General features: G+C 35.8%; 1 protein-coding gene across 8 annotated transcripts in view; it reads right to left on the reverse strand.

Annotated features, from left to right (window-relative positions):
* Window positions 1–21,399, reverse strand: part of BCAS3 (BCAS3 microtubule associated cell migration factor) — a 353,644-nt gene that overhangs the window by 207,325 nt on the left and 124,920 nt on the right. For 6 of the 8 annotated variants that reach the window (XM_082776135.1, XM_082776133.1, XM_082776131.1 and 3 more), the window contains exons 16-20: window positions 18,022–18,172; window positions 10,633–10,677; window positions 4,209–4,333; window positions 3,408–3,573; window positions 2,122–2,222 (exon numbers count right to left, since the gene is read on the reverse strand). In XM_082776135.1, coding sequence (XP_082632261.1) covers window positions 2,122–2,222; window positions 3,408–3,573; window positions 4,209–4,333; window positions 10,633–10,677; window positions 18,022–18,172 — 588 coding nt within the window. The remainder of the gene's footprint in view (window positions 1–2,121; window positions 2,223–3,407; window positions 3,574–4,208; window positions 4,334–10,632; window positions 10,678–18,021; window positions 18,173–21,399) is intronic. The other 2 variants (XM_082776130.1, XM_082776132.1) reach the window with 1 other exon arrangement.

Raw genomic sequence — 21,399 nt, forward strand, 5'->3', positions numbered from 1 at the left:
TAAAATGCCATTATCATTTAATGCCATCACCAGCAACAGGTGCATAAGCAATGGATAAATATATAAATACCAAAATGAATCATTGGCAACATAAGCAGACTGCGTGGCAGCAGTTACCTTAAGCTACATTATGAAATTAGACCTATGCTCTGTTGTCAATAGGACTTTGACAGTCCTTGATCAAAGGCTTTGATAAAAACTACAAATGTATTTGTTGACCTGATAGGACTCAATGCTTCAAAATACTTATGCGAAAATTTAAGCATAGGCTTGCACATCTGATTTTAGACATACTCATTCGAAACAGTGATCTATTTTAAATTTACATTACAAAATATTATACAACCAGCAAGCATCCTTGCAATGACCTTTCATCTCAAAGCATAACTTACATGCCTATGCATGTGAAAGCAAAATAATACAGAAATCTAGAAGAAAAATCTGATAGAAATGCACAGCGCACTTGGTTTTGGGTGCTATTAATTACTTCTTCAGATTATTTTCTAAAGTTTGAGTTTTCTTCCCTTTTTTAAGCAGCCTGGAAAAAGGAAGAACCTGGCCTTGTAGTTTTCCGCAATGTTATGAGCTCTGAGGGCATGCAACAGATGGACAGCTAGAAGTAACACATCTGATCTGGTGCCAACGTCACTTTTACAAGTCACGTTCACACTGCCTTTTGGCCCAGGTTCCTCTGCATCTTAAATGCCTGTGTCACATAACGTGCTGGTGTTAGCTGCACTGACACCTGCACAGAGGGCCCAATATCCCCATGAATACCTCTGCATATTCCAGGAGGTGTTCCCTTGTGAAACTTTGACTCTTCTATCACTTCAACTTGACTACACCCTAGTTAAAAAAAGAGGCACTTGCTATTGACTTAATATTCTTCTATTCCCGAGGAAGCAGTTGCCTGAGACTCTGTCTGGAAGTAGCCAGAATCAGGATTTCCAGGGGACTGGGAAAATGCAGATACACTTAGTTGTCACTGAATATAGAAATCACGAGAGGAAATGGCTAAAAGCAAGGGAAGTGAGAGGAGGAAAACCTGAAGACTTTAAGGCATCTAATGGTCACACCTGAAAGACTTGCCAAGTACTCACTTTTTGCCTATGTGGTAGCCTCCCAACTTTGATTTGTATCAGAAAGAAACTACATCTGCCATCCATTACTAATATAGTTTGTTACAAGAAGCTCTTTTCTGAGGTGAATATGTACTGAAACAAATAAATGTTTCTGCTGCACAGATGCACTCAGATCTACACTACTACATACCTACTTGTAGGTGTGCCTACTGCTTCCCAATTTCTAACACAACATGCATTTACTCAACATAAGTTAGCAGTCAGGAGGTGCCTTACGGTGTCCTTTTTCCTATAGTTTATTGTATTTTAATACAACATATGCATTTTGGCATATTCTTAAAAAAGAAAAAAAGGAAAGAGAAAATCAGAGCATTATTTCTAGCACACATTATAAAGTTTATGCATGAAAATACTTACTGTACATTCCATACATACATGGTAAATGAGCATCTAGTTCACAAAATGGTGAACTTTTTGGCTTATTTGCAAAGAAGCAGCAAAACTTATTGAATTTTATAAGATAACAACCTTTAAAATTAATAAACTTTATCATAAACCTGGCTAGCAAAATTCTCTGATTATAAAATTATCTAAAGAAAGAAACAGTTACTATTCTTTTCTGGACTTTTGTCATGAATACTGAACTACATGTTTTCGTTTTAAAAATTCTTCACTGAACCTCAGCTTTTAAGGCATTATTTTAACCTGTAAAAAGAGCTACTTTTATCCCTGTGGAATTTTATAATGGAAAACCGCAGAAACATTTTACCTTCCTGTAATTATATTATTGCCAGTACACTGCTACATTTCTGAAATAAACTGATTTCATCCTTCATGGTAAGTTGTCTCTAAATCTTCATCACATTTCAATGATATCTCACACAAAAGTGCTGCCTCCTGCTAGTTCATTCACATTTTTAGAAATTGTCTTGGACAACTGCTGCCATTTTGTTTGAGGAATGCAGGCTGAAAAACTGTTTCAGAAAGTCACACTCAGCTTAAAACTTGCACAGAAGACAAAAAGTTGTCAGCTACTTACAGCCAGCAAGAAGATACTGGTAGTACTGTACTGCATCTGCAGCCAGGAGCAGTGGATGGTTTGCATTAAATGGTGGTTGGAGTTCATTCCACTGAGGAGTTCTGAGGTAAAACACAAGACTATTAATATTTAAGCTAATACAGAGAATGTAAATCAGTGTTTCTGTCATCACATATAATTATCTATACAAGCTCAGAAAATGTTTGTAATTATTTAAATTAGCTTGTTCAAACACTGAAATACACCACAGGCAGTTGAGCAGCATGACCAAATCGTGCAGATTGTGAAGAAAAGACAATAGTTGTTTGTTGACGGCAGCATACACTGCACACAAAAAATGACGAAGGCGGTTTTGATTAAGCTGGTAAATACGTTTAGGACCGCCGTATGTCATGCTAACATTATTTAATATAAACACACAACGGAACCTGGGGAACTTTTTTGTTCTGTTAACTAGCATTGCTTCGATACTGTAAAGTCATTGAGCATTTACAAACTGTGAAAATAAAGCTGTGTAAAGTTATGGACTATTGATCCAATTAGAATTTTCAATTCCATTACAACCTACTCATTTCAACAATAATGGTCTAGAAGTCTGTGTTGTAATTTTAATTAGGGTGGGCCATTCCTAAATAGCTTGGTAAATCAAGTATTGATCAATCTAGTCCAGCAATAAGCAGCACTAAGGAATATAGGAGCCAAGAAAAATCGATATAAAAATATTTTAAAACATCAAAAGCACTGACAACAGTTTCTCATCAATTTTTGTTTACTTTCCTCCACATGTCAGGAATAATTTCTTCAACTATCTCAAGAAATGCTACCTTCAGCTACTTACAGGATAACTTGCCTAACTCTGCAATGCTTCATCTTGGAAACCTCACACTTGTCTCATGGCAGAATTCTGTATTGTAACACTACTAAAATAATTAAAATACACAATTAAATATACAATACACAACTAGAATAATTGTTTCCAGTCCTTTTATAAAAAAAAAAATACAGTCCGATCATTTAAAATCACCAGTTCATAACGATCTCTATTCCATGTTCATGGAGCTCTATGTCTACAGAAGTATTTCAATGGCAAGCTCCCAATCAGACAGAAGCACTGACAGAACCACATCCTATGTCAGGCTCAAATTTGAGAGACTTCTCTTTCAATGAAGAACGGTAGGATAAAATAAGGGGGAAAATCATGATGTAGTTCATTCATCCCTTCCAAAGAAAGAATTCATAATCATTTTCTGGACAAAAAGGAGAAAAAATAAAAAGAAATGAAGTACCTAACCAAAGTCCAGCTGGCTCTTGGGCACGTCATCATTTCCAAGGGCGTGTCATCACTGATCTTCGGAGCGGTGCTGAGTGGACGTGGCTCCAATACGTGCTCCACCAGGCTGCCATAGCAGCTGATAATATACAGTGACTCCACTACAAACTGTTTCGATTGATCTGTTTGAAAGAAGAAAGAAAATCTTATTGCAATACAACAGTAGAAACAGATTATTTTTTAACAGAAATAGTAGACTCTTTATTCTTGTAAGTCACTTAGCTTAATAAACTTGTGGTAAAATATATGAATTAAAAAGAGTGAAAGACCTGGAGAGCCAAAGAGAAAATCATACAAAGCACAGTTAATTCTTCCCTTGCTTCAGAAAACTATAAATACCACATGTAAGAGTAGGGGAATGTTTTCTCACCAACATGTATTCAATTAACTACACATTGACAAACATCTGCTTTAGAAAAGGTATCTCACCTTTACCTCCCAGCTTTTTATGGGAAGCTTCACACAGTGTCTTTGGATTGAACTACCAAAGTTTGTTTTCCGTCTATATATAACATTAAAAATCACAGTGGTTTGTTTAGCTAATTTAAATTTCCTGTAAATAGTCCTATTTACCTGAATTATCTCAACTGCAAGTCCATAAAAATCTCCATTGATACAGAATTTCAGAAACAAAATCACCCAAAATGTTCACAAGTTACCACAAAATGAAAACAAACAAACAAACAAACAAACAAAAAAAAAAAAACAACAGAGAATTCAAATTTAAATGCAAAGCCTAGATTTGCAATATACCTACCTTTTTCTCTTTTTAGCCCTGGATTGTTTGCAAACCATGACCTTGATGATCCAAAGACTGCAGCAACACAAAACTCTCCTCCCATAGACTTACTGGGTGAAATTTGTGGAGCTGGTTTGGTTTTGCTTAAAGAAAAAATAAAATAGAATTATGAAAATTAATTCTCAAAAATTAAGACGTCCTTTGCTTAACAGTCAAAAGACATAAATTCAGAAGTGCTAAATATCTGCAGCTCCCATAAGATTTAGTAGGATTTACAGATGCTTAGTGTTTCTGGATAATAGGTTCCAAATTCCCCTTCATCACTGAACTCATTAACTTGAAGAACAGCACTGGCTCATAATGAAGAGTTGGTTGGACTGTTTGAAAGACCCAATATTGAATATTTGCATTCAACGGAAACAACTTCTTAAGTGAATATAAACATTTATAATTACAAGTCCTTTGGGAATGAAAATACAGATGCTGGGTCAGTCATTTAGGTGATTGGTATTTTCTTGCATTTTAAAAAGATAGTTAGAAATAATGGTAAAATTGACTGCTGATCAATTATAAGCTGGCGCAGTAACTGATGCCACCGAAACCATTAAAATAGATGTGATGTGGGCAAAAGGGAAAGAGGGAACAACATGCGGAGGATACAAGGAAAGGGAAACAATACACACACTCATGTGCTACGTGTTAAAACAAATCAGTAATTATATCATATAAAAAGAGATTAAGAAAGATGCTCATCTGAAACTTCACAATATGCATGTAGCAGGTATAGTGGTTTATAATTATGTCATTGCATCATGTCGTGTTTTTATTTTCTTCTTCAGCTCCTTAAATGAATCTGAGGATATGCAACATTGTGGTTTGTATAAATTCAGAACTTCTCAGAGCACTGCCCATTTCCTCAGTTCATTACACCTGGATTTCATCCTTTCCTTAATGGAAAAGCTGTTTGAGAAGTTCACGCAGGATTCCTTCTTCTCTGTGTTCCATTTTTTCCCCATTTTTGTAAATTATCTCCCTTTCTTTTATTCTACTTCACTGCTCCCTTCTTTTGCTACCTCTCCCTCCTTTCCATTTTTCTTCTATTAATTTCTTATTCCACATTATATCAGCCTCTATTATACTGTCACATTCTTATTCATTTTTAAGTAATGCTCTTCAGTCCTAAGAGCGTGTGTATATATGGATGTGGAAACACAGTATTGCAGTATTATGAACTTTAGCAGCAGAAGAATACTTTAAAGTGGCAAAAAGCAATTAAAACACTATGCAGAAGTATAATGATATTTAATTCATACTACTCTTCTTTTTGTTGTTGATTAGAAATTACTTGTATATGGGTGAAGGGGTTCAACAGAATGAACCAACAGGGACACTAAAGCAGGAAAAGACTTAATATCCAAAATCAATATAATGAAAAATAACGTAAGAAAAGCATTCTAAACCAGGATTATTCTATAAGCTGGGCTTCTCTAGAACTTCTGCACCTGGCTGCAGAGACTGCACCTGGCTGAAGTCTTGTCTTGCTACCCTAAAGCTGAAGCCAGATCTCACTGAAATACATGGCAAAACTCTCCCTGATCTCAAGCACTTAATTTCCTTCCAACAATTCCAGCAACTAGCTGTAGTAAGTGACACGTGTAAAATATGGCATATGGTTAAAAACACATAGCCTCCTTGATTGCTGTCATGCAACTTGAAACATTTAAAATTGCCTTCTCCTTGAAGCAGCAAATACTTTTTCTATACCTACTGGAAATGAGGTCACATGAAAATGGGAAAAAAACCTAATTGTTTGCACTTGCATTGTATTTTCAGCCAGGTTTCTGAAAGGGATTTTAAAAAATAGTAGTTGAGCTTCCCAACACTTTGTAAAGTATCGCTCCGCCACTTTTACAGATGGACCCACTGAAGCACAGAGGAGCTAAGCTACCTGCCATAAATCACACATACGGCAAGCCTATGGTCACATTTGTTAAAAACAAAACGAAACAGAAAACAAACACCACCACAACAACACAAACACAAGACCTTTCAAAAAGAATTCCATTACACTAACCAGAATCAATGGAAATATTCAGATGAACTTTCATAGACTTAGCCCTGTCCTGAAGATCTTGCACTTACATGAGAAGCTAGAACGTCCCCAAAGAGCAATTGCAATTTATAGTCAGTAACTCTGATATTGAACCACCACAAAGCACTTAATAGCCAACTGTTACAACTACAATTACAGATTACTGGGTCAAAAATCTGTGTTCCAAAAAGTTCCTGACTGTAAATGTATTACCTCGTTTCCAGTGTCACTTCACAATCTATATTAGCATATTTAATTTATATTAACATATTATTATTTATGGCTTATTAAAATTGAAAATAGACTCCTCTCACTTTGAAATAGTCATCTGTCACTGAAATGGTATTTTTAACCAGTTTTGTAACAAGTTGTGTATCAGTAACTACTTTTAGTTCTCACCTCCCAAATATTCATACACTGACAACTCCTGCAGAAATGACAATGTAAATGAATGCACTAATGACAATCTTGTTACTGAGCTATACTTCATTCAGTAAACGATTGTTATTTAATGTAGGACAAGGCTGTCCAGGACAGCGTTACTCCTCAGTTAATGCAAAGCAAACTGTGAGTATAGGTGAGATTCAGCTGTATTCACTTCCTCCTAGAAACTCTTAAAAATAATACTTCTATACTATTCTAATATTCTGAATATTCTGAATATTTACACAACACAATCTGAGGTTATTAAAATAATTTAAAATGCAAAAAAAAATGGGAGCAAATTCTATTCTCACCTACAAACTGGTGAAAGCTTCAACTGAGACAAAATGGGCTTCAACCATTTCTTCAAGCCTTTAATCAGAAGTGAATCTGGGACTCGTAACAATAAATTACAAAATCTTTCCTGGTTTCTGCACACTCTTAGCTCCAAAGACCTAAGCTCAACCAAATACGGATATAAACAACAACGAAGGAAGTGGTCTAAACTACATTCTATTTACACCATGTCTTTAAAATGCACATCTTTCAAGGCACGCATTTAAATGTTGGTTTCGGTGCCAAAACATTTTCCATTCAAGAACGATGTTTTGTAGACAAAAAGAGCAGACCTTGTAAAACACGATTACTCATGTGGTTAAACTTAGTCCTGCTAAAAACAAAAACCAAGACCTACTAGTGCATCATACTGGTTTCTACATATTTCTGAAAAGAGTGCAGAGATGTCAACAACTCTACGCTGAAAACTATTGCAAGTAAAGAATCTTTCATTTTACCACCATCTAACTTTAATCCCTGAGTTTTCATCAATACATTCCAACTCCAATTTCTTTCTTTCAGGGGATCTCAAAAGCCAAGTTACATTCAGTAATAGTAATGCCATTAGAAAAATCTATTTTCATGTCATTATGATATTTTAACAACATGGAAACTATAAATCCTCATTATTATGTAGATGCAAACACCCTCTCAGCCTTATAAATGATAACCAACCAATACTGTTGAAGGTAGGTGGTGAATGACTTGTTTCTGCTATGAACCCCTGCTCTTTACTTGCTCTCAGCCTGTCAGCACTTCATAAACTATTCCAAGAACTGAAATTAAGGCACATTTTGCCTCACTTTTAAAAATGGTTAATTTAAAGGCATCTTCACAATTGCTAACTTTCCGAATATTATGCCATATTTTTTACTGAAAGCGGTTATGATGCAGGAAGAAGTGCAGGTTTTTGGGAATCAACACTACCAAATAAAAAAGGTGAAGCTGATGTGACCAAAACGTTCGCTCTCTTAATTTCGATATTACACCTTGAGAAACAACGGCACCATAAGGTATATGGAGGATAAAATGTCAGTAGACTTTTTCCTGTTTTGGTCTACCCAACTGTGTAGCTACACCAAGAATTAATTCCCCAAGACAACACAGTATTTTTATCTCAATTGTATCAATGCAGAAATCAAAGCAGGTAGTTAAAAATATATATCCTTAAAACAAAAATAATGCAGAAAGGGCAAACTGTTCCTGTGTCTACCTGCGAAAAAATAAACTTTTCTGCTTATCTCACTTGGGGTGGGGCAGAATGATGTTTTTTGGTCTATCACCTGAGCAGATCTTGACCTGACTTAAAACATTTTGCAAACCATAGACAACTACTGAAAAATCAAAGGCTACACAATACAGCTATGGAATGTTCCTCGAAGAGCTCTATGTCCCTCAAAATACTGCTGGCTTTTAAAGTTGTCTTTAATTTCATACACTCAAATAAGTGACATGAGTTTAAAAATATAAATAAATTGGAACATACATGATATGAAGAAAATTATTTACAAATTCAAATATCTATAAAATAGGATGATTCTTGTTCTCTGCAGCCTCTATTTGGTTTTATATTACCAACGAATGGGCTTCAAAAATGTCAGATTCCTAAAAACAAAGGCACATATCTGTAAGTCACTACACAATTAATCCACAGCTAAACACACTGAAATGGAAACATCCAGTTTGGGAAGGTGGAAGTTTTATCTTGACTATATAAACTACCACGAAAGTATCAGAGAAAAATATTGCATGAAATTTGCAATTAAAAAATTACTGTAAAAACCCTATCTGTCTCAAAATACATTTTAATTAATTTATCATTGTGCCTAAAACAAGAAAAGAAAGACATGTTTCCAGTTGTCAAAGCATGAATAAAACAAGAGAAAGCAAGAAAGAAATGGTAGGCTCCTTTATTCACCAGGCAGTAAGCTGTCAAATCTCCATTCATTTTGTTTACATAATTTAGGACTCATTAAGACTTTAATGGAAACAACATGATTTCTTCCCCCACCCAAAGCGTGTTTTTTATCCTAATTTCTCTGTAGGCTAGTAAAGACCATATTTGTGAGCTAGCACCGGCATTAAACAAACCACAAAACAGTCTTGTGAAAGACAGGCAACAATTTTTGAGTCTATTTCATATATTCCCCTCTTTAATCTAGGCCTTTTAATCTTGCTTCAATCTAAAATCATTTCTGGTTGACATGCATCTCTGCCTGGCTTTGCTGAAACTCTGGGAGCCTGCTTTATGAAGGCAGCAACCAGGACATCCATTTGCTAAGACAATCTACACTGAAAACTCTTCTTCCAGAGCCTTTTCAGTTCTTAGATCCCCATCAGACAAATAAACTTAGATGCATCATAAACTACGTTTAGGGATGGTTCTTAGGAAGACTGCTGCACTAACCAGATACCATACTGTGCTATTATATAGGCTCCTTCCCACATAATATTCATGTAATAGTGATTCTCCAGGAGTAAGGAAATGGCAGCTTTCCTTTAAAAGTGTCATGTTTAGTACCTTTGCTTGTCTGGTGTTTGGTATAGCTTACATATCCTTCATTAGCTGTCCTCTGCCATTCTCTAAGAACTCTGCATCCTAATGAAGCTCTTACGAAGTTCTTTCTGCTGAAAACAGTATTTTGACAGAGACATAAGGGGATGATACAAGAGGAACAAACTACCATTAGTAGAATCAAGAGCCACAAACAAATATTCTAGCAAAGACTGACAGACAGAGCTGGTAACCCTTTGCTAAAATGAAGAACAAACAAGAAAAACTCCTCCTGCCTAAAAGTTTCTAAATTTTCTAAGGAAGCCTTAGAACCTACAAATTTCTCCCATCCTTGCTACTTAAAACTTCAACCACCTCATTCTGAAAAGGTGACTGGAGGTTATGTAGCACTGTATGCAACTCGAGAGCTGGTTTTGTTTTGTCTGTGTTTCTGTAAAATGCTGCCATTTTACATATTTCAACCAACACCGTTTATTATTTCAAACATCAATTATTTCAAAGGAACTGTGGTTCCTTTTTTTCCTTGGGTGTGATATGCATTTTTTGTATTTTATTTTTGTAGCATCCACTTCACTTGCTTCATCTCTCTTACTGCAATACTTTACTGTCCACTCATTGCTAATCTGGCTTATTATCTGGAGGTCATCATCGACGTTTGCTGTCTGCAAGCAACTTAGTGCTACTATAACAAGGGAAGCTATACAGAAAAAACAGACCTGCTTTGGAAGGATATTGCAATCACTCTTGCCTGCTGGGAAAATATTTTATTTTTTCAGCTTCTGTGCTACTTAAAAATTAAATGCTCCCTCAAAGGTTAAAGAAAGAAAAAATAAAGACGAGACAAAAAGAAAAGTAAAGGTGAATGCATTTGTTTGACAATGCTTGATGGTGAATACGCATCCACAGTTTAAAAGTGAAATTATGCAGTGCTTCCACCTATGAATCAGCCATGCAGTAAACAAATTGGAAAAAAAAAATATATATATATCCCAAATTAAAAAGTCTAAACACAGAGTTATTTTTAGTGAGTACAGCAAATGAATTATAGGCATGCTGGGATTGAACTGGGAACTCACCATGGAGCTTTTATGGAAAAACATCCTGCTCCAAACAGGTAAGGTCTTCACGTAAAGGGGAAAAATGCACAGAAATTAGATGAAAACTCAATTACCAACAAGTACACTGTACATCATGCTATTAAGATTTATGCAGAAGGTAAACAAAAGAATTTTTATAACCGTTCATGATGCCCTGGAAGAGATGTAGACCTCTCATGTAACCAGCATGCTGACACTCACAAAGGGAACAAGTGCCCACGTGAACGGTCCCACTGACAACGCAACCACCCACAGAAGCACGAGCTCACAGGGGAGGCTCTCCATGCACGACTGCTGTGACAAACGTAATGCATCAGGTGCAAACAGGTTTTGATGTTGTAATTCAAGTTAGACACAGTTTAGTTCTCCTTCCTGAAACCTGCAGACAAATCTGAGGCAAATGCAGTCAAGAGCCTTCAACAGACATTCAAGTCATAATTAATAGACAAAGAAAGTAAATTAGCATCAAGACAAACAACCTTGTGGGTGTTTTCCATGAACCACTGAAGGTCTACGTGGGACATTTTTTACAAATTTATTGAAATGAAGTGTGTCCTAAGCAAAAAAGACTACAGGTACAAGGCACTCTTTCTCTTAGGGAAGTTCCCCAGCCCTTTTCCTAGGATAGATCCTATTAAATTAAAAATCTTCAGCAACTGTATGCCACAGAAATCTTGTTCCCCCATTTGTAAGCTTGCATGGATTGCAGGAAAGAGAACCCTCACTTACTTCAAATGTATTTGATGTTAGAAATCACCTGATATAGACCTTAATGTTTTTGGCCACTCACTAATTTATCTACACAATTTTTTTGGTTGTTGTTCATGTATTTTGCACAGTGTATAGTTCTTAGAGTGGTATCACACCCCATTAATTTTAGTGCATTTTGAATGGAATTTTCCCTTGTTTACATCACAGGCCATAGCCATACTGACATTTGCATAAAATCTGAAAAGCAGGAGCAGGAGGTAAATTTAGAGCTACTCACATGCTCACGGCTTCTTTGATTCTCATTTGGGATGTAACATTATCCACAAAATTACTGAATAATTGATTTTGTAAATGCCAATGTGTCATTTTTCTTTTCATGCTCTGACTCAGGGATAAATTCTGGCTAGTTGAAACAAGTAAAGTATTTTCAGGCAATCAACTAAACAGAGAAGGTCTATCATTGAGAGATATATAAAGCCATAAGCCTACACAATTAACAGTACTCCAACATACACAAAAAAATAATTCTAGAAACAGAATTTGGCATGAGTGCAACTTCAACGAATGCAGAATCCTCTTAGAAAAAAAATAGGTCAAGGTAGAGAATTAAGACATATATTCTTCTACATCCAAAGATGTAAAAATTCACTAAAAATTAGAATAGTGTGGGAAAAACCTATTCTCCTTCTTCCCCATTTTTTAATTAGTAATATCTGTCAAAAAAAAGATTTGAAGATCTTTAAAACTCTGTATAACGGCCTGCCTTTTAAATGTTTGTATTTAAATGAATGCTTGGCACTTTAGGGGAGAGAGCTCATTTAGTGGAAACGTCTGCCTTTCTGGATGCAATGTATCATATTTGAGTAGTGATAAAACCCAATTAAATTGCATGCACTGTATGAATTGCATGTGCTGTATGAACTGTAGGATGTCCTATAAAGTCAATATTCAGTCCCTAACCGAGTTGAAGGCCATTCTAATAGCTCAACATAAGATTACCACAGCACTATTACACCATTTAAATATTTAATGGAAAGCGAGGATTTTTGCATAATCCATTGCCAATGCAATTTAAAACCTAGAACCTATCTTGTGTACATTTGAAGAGTCACTGGAGAGTGGTCAAATCTGACTGGGAGCTTGGAGTTTCTGAATTATGATCCTGGACATTTGGCAAGTCATTTTTTTTCTGCCTGCCTCAGTTTCTCTGTCTGCAAAAAGCAGGCAAATGATGTTTCCATGAGCTCATCAGAACAGGTTAGAAGGTAACAGCAGTCTTTCTATTTAGTTCACCATACTGTGTTGACCCAATTACATTTTCAAATCAACAAATTCCTCTAGTTGAAATACAAATTGACTTAGGTGGCTACACAGACTTCCATAGAGGGTGGTTTCTTGTGTTTTTGTTTGGTTGGTTTTTGTTTTGTTGCTGTCATTTTTACATAGATTCAAAATCTTGTGTTATGAAGAAAAAGTAATTACACTTCAAAAGTCTAAGGTATGTCTTAATAATAAGCTGTGAGTTTGAAAGACAGAATATAGCTTTTTCTTTATGATCACGAGATCCAATTTCTTTTAAAATGACCATTTTTTCCTATGATATTTATTTAAGCTTTTTTTTTTTTCCAGTACTTCCTTCATACAGTACGGATGGTATGTTAATGGAGGGGCTGGGGGGGGAGGAGAGAAAGTACAAATTACAGGATAACCCAACCTTGAAAAGACAGCACCAGATGGCTATGCTCGGTGACAGGAACAGAGCAATGCCAAAGCAAAAAACTCACTGAGGTTCTCATAGCTAGTGGGGAATTCTAAAGGAAAATTTTTTAATGAAGATGATTTCTAATTCAAAATTTCAACAGCATCTTTTTAATTTGTTTTCTGATTGAGTTTTATCAAATTCAAAACTGAAATATTCTGTGTTGTTTCATAAAAGCTTGCAACTATTTAAGCTTTGAATATACTGTGCAATACCCACTCACTCCAACCCTCATTGCTATCATGTTGCCATCTGAAATGAGAATCCTTTCATGAACACTGACATTTGAACAAAATTCAGTGCAAATGGCCATATTTCATATCAATTGCAAATCATTACAGTAGGTGCTTTATTACCAAAATTTTTTATAAAACCTTGAAGTGGCACAAAACATGTCTCTGGAATGTGCTTGAAAAAGAGTGTCTGGCTTCAGCATGCAGGCAAGCTGACCTATTTTACTGAATTCTTTAGCTTTACTTTTAATATTTTCTTGACTTTTTTAGTTACCGTTGCCTACTGAAATGTATCACGACACCATGACTTTGCACTCCTCATTTTTGTTTGCCTCAGTAGTAGAACCTGGGCTCAATGAAGCTCTTCTTAGTCAAAATAAAACCAATGGGTATCAGTGACGTACGATACACGTAATATAAGCAATGAGAAGCAGTAAAATGAAAGCATCTCAGCGTGCTGCAACATCAGCCACTTCACATAACCTTCTCCTTACTGGGAGTGGAATGAGGTATGAAAATGGGGAATGGGATGAAGAATGGATGAAGTTCCATGTTTTAAAACTCACTATTTTTTGGATGAAAAAAAAAAAAAAAAGGTTTCTTTTCCTGCAAGGTGCATTGGATGTTTCTGTTTTGGTAAGACCCAACTAATGCAGGTCACATCCTGGCATTTCACTAGGTCTATAATGAATTAGAGAATGAAGTATGATACAAATATAATGATCATACCCCTTGAGATAGTTAAAACAAATGCTGCTGTCAGAGAAGACAACTTTTTAAACAGTTTTTCGTTTTGGGCAGTGATTCTATCTTTTATTTCTCTCCTTTCGATTACAGTCCATCTGTGTCCCCCCGTTCTTACAAACTGGAAACAAACTACAACTCATTCCACAAACACAAGGCAAGCTTATAAAGCTATCGCAAAGCACAAAGCTGTCTTCTAACATATTCTAATACACTGCCTTTTATAGACAAGCATGAGATGGATCATACAGTTCTTCCCCTTTCAAATCTATAAGCTCTTTGTTAAATGAGCAATGAATTAACCCATTCACCAGACTTGAGAAAGAATTCGCATTACTATTAAAATTTTGAAAGGGAAACTGAGGCACAGATCTATAAAGACTTATTAAATCTAGCTCTTTTACTTTCTTACAACCCCCTAATCTTTAAAACATAAGATGCTTCCTCCCTCATTAGTGCTAGAGCCCCTTTGGGAAAGCCTATCTGCTCCTCAGAAAGTGCTGACAGTACGAACTACAGGAAAGTGAGTCAATGGGATGACAAAATATAGGGACCAAAATGAAGTGCTTCACGAAGGTGGGGAAATTACAGTGAGAGACTGGGAAAAGCAAGGGAAGAAAAAGAGGACAGGGAACAAGGAAGCACTGATGATGGGCAAGAAGGGAGGTAATGCTCTGAGATGTCTGGTGCTGAGAGTGTAAATTGTATTCAGATTCAGAGTTTAATGAGTGATCAGAAAATGTTCCCAAACCCACAAGTTTACATGAGAAAAAAAAGCCTCTGTGATGAACAGCACAGCAATGACACGACTCCAGATTCTGGCCTTTCATTCCCATAGGGCTACTGCAAACACTTTTAAAAAATTTACTTCTGTTCCACTTGTCAAGAAAAATGACATGCTTTGCAGCTCTGCTTGAGCAAATAATATTAAGAGCAATGATCCCTCCTTTTACCTGAAAAATATTTTGCTGTCTTGGATACTGGCAAAACAAAACCCAGCATGACTTTTTGGTTAATAAAACCTGCAAAGCTTAATTAAAATGTCTAGTATTAAAGCAGCTTTTCAGATGCTAAAAGCAAATAAAATGGACAAATCCAGAAGTGGTAATTACACGATATTCTTTTAGTCTTGCTTAATTCTTTCAAAGCAGCAACAGAAAAGGAATCTGCTTTAAGGGCCACTGAACGGTGACTGTAAAACCCAACCAACTGCAAGTCCGTCTCCTTTTCTGATCGCTGCACAATCACAAGGTTAAGCAGCTGCTTCCAAAGAAGAGCCTTGTTTCCTTGGAGCAGTGCTTAAAGGTGCTGACCATGTAGGTGTAAATACATCTGTCTGTTGCCATTTGCAGTAATACATGCCTCCTACACTTCTCAGAGTGAGGCAGATGGTCCCTGTCCTGTCTAAATATTACACTGTACAGACTTACATTGCTATGTGTTTCCAGAAATATGAGGGCAGATGTTAAATATGTTAAACACACGCTTTGCCCCCTGGAGGTTTAAGTTAAGGCTGCTGTCTCAATTTGGTCATTTTAGGCATGCCAGGCTTCTTGGATCCGAGGCATTCCTCTTAAATCCCTGCCTTATAAATACAGCTTTTCATGTTAATTTTGTGTACTTTCATCAAATATTTTGGATGCAGAACAAATGAAGGAAGCTCTCAGCTTAGCATTACACATCTACACAGGCTTCACTGAAAATTATGATCCTCATTCATAAAAACTCTATTTACACAGCAGGGTATTTCCCATGACTGTTTTTTCCTCCCCTTATATAAGCCTCACTGAGTATTCTAAATTTAATTAATTTTAAAAATTATACAAAATAATAGGACACAGACAGTTCGTGAATGGTAAAATTTAGTCAGAGAAAACTAGGAATAAGAACACTCTCTGAATATGCTTGAGATAAATAAGAATAAAATATTAAATCCAAAATGCAGATTTATTACATTCACTATGGTCATAGTAAAGTTTGCTGGTATCACCACTGTATTAAAGAAGCAGTTCTGTAAAGGCAGCTGCATGAGTTACTACTGTAAGCTTAGTATCTCAAAAACTGCAATGGTGATTATTGATTATTATTTTTTTAAATCATCACCCTTCACCACTTCTCCTATCACAATGCCTTCCCCTTACAGACCATCAGATGGCTTTCTATTTTCTGCATCTCATCCTACCTAGTTCTAAGTTCCTATTCTATTTCTGTGAGACTGCATTTCTGTTCTTCTCTGACTGTAATCTTCAAGAAATCTTTCTGTTATTTTCCTCTTCCTGTAACTTGCTACTTATTTCCATGAACACCAACCTTTCTTTGAACCTAGCTCGCCTCTTGTCTTCATCCAAAATCACACCCTTCTTTACTTTCAAAATGCATCTGATTGCTAACACACTTCCCTTGCCTGTGTTTAAACTGTAAGCAGAAAAAAAAAAAAAAATGCAAATATAAGCAACTGAAATGCATGTGTGGAAGAAATAAATCACAGCATTACCCTTGTATTACTTCTTTACCAAGTCCTATTTACAATTATCTGTGAAGTTCAGGAACTGCAGACAGCCTCATTCCTTTGGGCAACTGAGTGTTTGCAGCTCATGATTTGGTTCTAAAAGCCTACTGTTTACAGCGGTGAGAGCATGACTGGATTGTTAGATAGACATATAGAGATAAACATGTACATACGTGCATACATATGTAAGCTTTAGAACCTCATCATGCATGCTAAGAGCACTAAACAAACAGTAACGGATTTAACAGAATGCTCTGAACACTCAAACATGGAATATGGGAGTTACTCAGGGAGAGAGGAAATATCCATGAGCTCTCTTCTGAAAAATATTTCCCAGGTCATGAAACACAAGGTAAAATTCACTTCACTGCTAGTGTTTGAGCAAGAAACCAAGGAACAATTGAAGCAAGACAGTGCCAGGACCCATTTGCCAAGATGCAGGGAAATGTTAACTTGTAGGACTCTCAGTTGTTGAGACAGTCAAACAAGACAAACTTGATTTTTTTTTAATTTTTTTTTTAATATAAAAGCAGTCTGTAAATTAATGCATAAATCAGAATTAAAAATTTTAATTAGAATATATTCAGGGATTTGAAGTACCAAAAACTGAGAAGGAAAAAAAAATCACCTACTAGCTTTATGGATCAATTGCAAAAACTTTAAAATTTAAAATTTAGCAAGAGAAAAATATCAACTGTTTAACAGCATGAATTAACTTGAAAATTGTTATGGTTTATGAAACTCACAGAATCTTCTTTGTAATTATAATGTACATATATTGTATATATTCAGTAGAGCTTTTCATAACAAGCATTTTGAAGTGCTTTATCATGGCACATCACGAAGTAGCGAAGTGTGACTGGCTCTGGAGTGAAAGTCCACACATCAATTTCATAGTACAGAACGGTCACTTCAGAAGAAAAGTAAGGTCAAGAAAACATCAGGATTAAGTTTTCTCTTTATACACAGCCTGGTTTACTGTCCTTCAATTTCTGATAGTCAAAAATCATCTCTGCTTGAGAAGGTTGGAAATCAAAATAAACAAACTCTTAAAAAAAAAAAAAAAAAAAAAGTAAAACCATAACTTATTCTGATTGAATACAGCTCTGCTTATGTTTCATACCAATTCCTGGTGTGAAACTTCTGATGGCAGCATCCAGCATTTCCCATATGATAGACTGCAAGAAAATGACCCATCCAAAAGAATGCTCCTGAATTCTTTTTTTGAGTTACTAAGTTCTTTTTTGTTGCTGTTTTTCTTTTCTTATGCACTCTCCCCCCCCCAACTATTCTGTTACCACTGGAATAAAAAATAAAATAAAAGGAATAAAAACAGGTATAAATATAAGGAAATTATTTTCATATAAACTACAAATAGCAAGGTTAAGAAAGGTTCGTACACATCCACTTACCCTGTGCGTTTGGTGATGGTCCCTAATGTCATTGGCTGCTTGATTTGAGCAAGAGGCAACACCACAGTCAAACTTGGAAGAGGCAGGAGTCGAGGGTTCCCAGGATTATTGTTTGTGAAGTTATTGTAAGTGTCTTGGCTGTTCAATTTACCTTGATGGGATACAGACGTAATAAAAAGTATTAGTGGATTTTTTTTCTTCATTTATAATTTCTAACAAGTGCCTGAAATAAGCCATTGCCAAAAAAAAAAAAAAAAAAGAAAAAAAAAGAAAAGAAATAATGAAAGAAATAATGAGCTCCCACTGTAAACAAAAGCAAATCTAAAAACGTCATCTTCATTTCAGGGAAAAAATACGTGACGACAATGGAAGCAGCAAACCTTTATTTATATACAGGGAATAAGGTCCCCTTCCACAGAAAGGGAATTATTCATGCCGCTGCTGCTTGCCCGGCAGTTTTGTTCACCAAAAAGTTTTAGAGTCTGGTTTGAAGAACAGGCTCTAGATTCCAATTCTCTGACAAAAAAAAAAAAAAAAAAAAAAAAAACAACAACAACAACAACAACAAAAAGAAGAATATTCTGGACGGGAACTATTTTCCTAAAGTACCTCATACTGTGGTGGTAATTGAAAGTTCTGAAAAAGTCGCCCTTGTTGTCTCTATGGATAAAGGCACACATAATAGTAATCTGCTGAACTAAGGAAGAAAGAAAATACCACGAGTAACTACATAAAATAAAGCCATACGAAGCATCATGTAAAAATCAAGAAAGTATCGCAAAAGTAACAAACTTGACATTCATTTAAAAAAGTGGAATAAAACAAAATATAGGTATTCAAAAAGAGAAGGGGAAAACATAACAAAAAAAATCCCAACAAGCCTAAATTTAGCTTGTTTCAAAGAGGTCTGCGCTGGATATACGCCCAGTTTAGATACGCTTTCTTACTTTCTGTATCATTCTGTAGTCACAACCTTTCATTCTTCAGTTAGAAAAGGAAACTAGCTACAAATTTCATGGACAGTAAAGAAAGAAATGTGAAGAAACCAAAGAAAGAAGTTAAACAAAAAAGGGGCCAGTCTGTTTATAGCAGAATCAAAAGTACTTTAAATAGACAAGCAACCATGAATTAAAAGGTTTAGATCATTAACTTGTTTTTCTGTGTTCCTATAATGCTGTGAAATGCTGGCTTTGTTCTTAATCAAAAGGGAGCCATATTGGGAATTAGGTTCCTAAACAACTGATGCATTCTACACAGATATTATACAAATCCCAGGCCAAATCCATACAATCTGACTGAAGAGCAGCCACCTTTTTTCAAGGAAGAAAAACAGCACAGAAGAGGGTTTCTCACAGGAAGCTGCCTGAAAAGCTTTAATGGTACTTCAGATGGATTGAAAATAGGAAAAGGAAGGCGGAAAAATCTTAATGAATGTCTCATCATCCTAAAGACACTCAATGCTTCCTTTACCCTTCTTTTAATACTATGTAACTGTAAGCTTAGGGTTTTTATTTGTTTTTCTACAAAGTCCATAGACCTCTGCATCTTAAAAAAGCACAATAACAAAAATGATGAAATTACAAAGTGTATTTTGTGTTAAGTATCTGCCCTGAGCATTGGTCAATACATTTTAGGAGAAATAGCAAGGCTTTAATGAATAACAAGCCGATTGAAGTCTCAGAGAGCAGATTTCATTAATAGCAATTTTCCTGGACCAACTTGGAATAAAAAGAAACAGGAAAGGGGAAAAAAAAAAAAACACTCGGTTTTAAATTAAGACTGAGATGCAATTAATTTTTTTTAAAGATTAGTTTCATAATGCATTCTTGGTTCTTGTAGAAAAGAGTACGAATAGTTAGCTGCTTTATTGTCTAATTAGTTACTGTTGCATGTAATCAAGGCCTCTCTGGAAGTGTTTCTCTCCCCTATAATCACCAGAAGCAACTGCAGCAACACAGCACACAGAGAGCCCATCCACAGCCGGGGCTCCAAACGCCTGTAATTTTTCTTTTACTTGTTGGGAATATAACGACTAATTATCAACTACTGAAGCGAGTGACTGTGTCGGCACAGTCTTCTCTCTCACCCTAAGGCTCAGTTAATTACCCGGTGCCCTCTGCTCCCCACATCGTGCAGTTTTCCATATGCAAAATTGCCAGTTGATTCAATAGGGTATTTGCACGCAGCAAAGTGAGGCATTTACAGCTGTCCTTCCTACACGAGGATGGGTTTATTTCCACACAAGCTGATGAATGCCAAGGCAGTTGAGGATACTCAGAAAACGTCAGGATTAAGTTTAAATTCCTGAATTTAAAAAAAAAAAAAAAAAAAAACTTAAAAGAGTTTTTAAAAATACAAATTGTAGTAATAACATCCTACACATTTATAGGCTCAAACGTGAGAAAATAAAGTAAAAAAAATAAAAATCTATGAAAGCATCCAGAGAGAGCTGAAAATGTGTAAAAGATGCTGAATGGGAACAAAATGTAAAATTCTTCAAAGGAATGAACATTCTGAGTTCAAGCAATTCAGGTTTAAATGTGTAGCTTAATCTGATGTTTACAAACTTCAGTAAGAAAATCAATTAAAGCAGAGCTCATAATGCTCAGCACTTAACAGAACAAACATGATAAAAAATAAATTCAGCCATGACAAATGGAAAAACTGCAAATACCTAACTATTATTAACTATTAACTATTGCTTGCCAATCCATGATTTCTGCAGCAACATTTAGCTACCTAATTGCAAATAAATGCAATTAACAGTGATACAAATCACAAATTAAAAGTTGGAATGCAAGGAGAGAAATTATTTCTGATAGCAGTCAGATTTTTTGAAAACCTCACTACAGTGATATTAAGATGGAGCAGAAAGGTTAAAGAAAATTAGGCTTAACAGAAAAAGCAAAAATAATGTGCTTCTATTTTCACTGAAATATTTTTAGCTGTTTTTATGATGGAAATGTTCTGTGCTGTTACATCTTCATTGTATGTTGCCTCAGACCTATCAGATACATCCTTGTCTTCTGAACTGCATAGCCTTGGGGAGCCAGTAAATGCACTCCATGACTAGGGCTGTTACTTTACTGAACATTCAGCAGAAGCCATGTTGTAGTCTGAACATTGGAACAAAACAGTCTCACACATTATATTTAATTAGTCCTTTAAAAATCCTGTAATTTTATATTGTACCCATCCCGAAATTCACGAAAGCCACCCTCCATTCCTGCTGCCCTCAGAACTGGGAAACCTCTCTTGCAGTAAATGGGAGTTCTGTGTGTGCAGGACTGCAGGATCAGGCCAGAAGAGCACAAAGAATGCAGTCAAGCATCAACATTATTTCTACAGTTCAAGCAGTTGTTGATTCACTGTCGAAGG

Source organism: Aythya marila, assembly GCF_965140915.1.
Source record: "Aythya marila genome assembly, chromosome: 20".
Lineage (NCBI taxonomy): Eukaryota > Metazoa > Chordata > Aves > Anseriformes > Anatidae > Aythya > Aythya marila.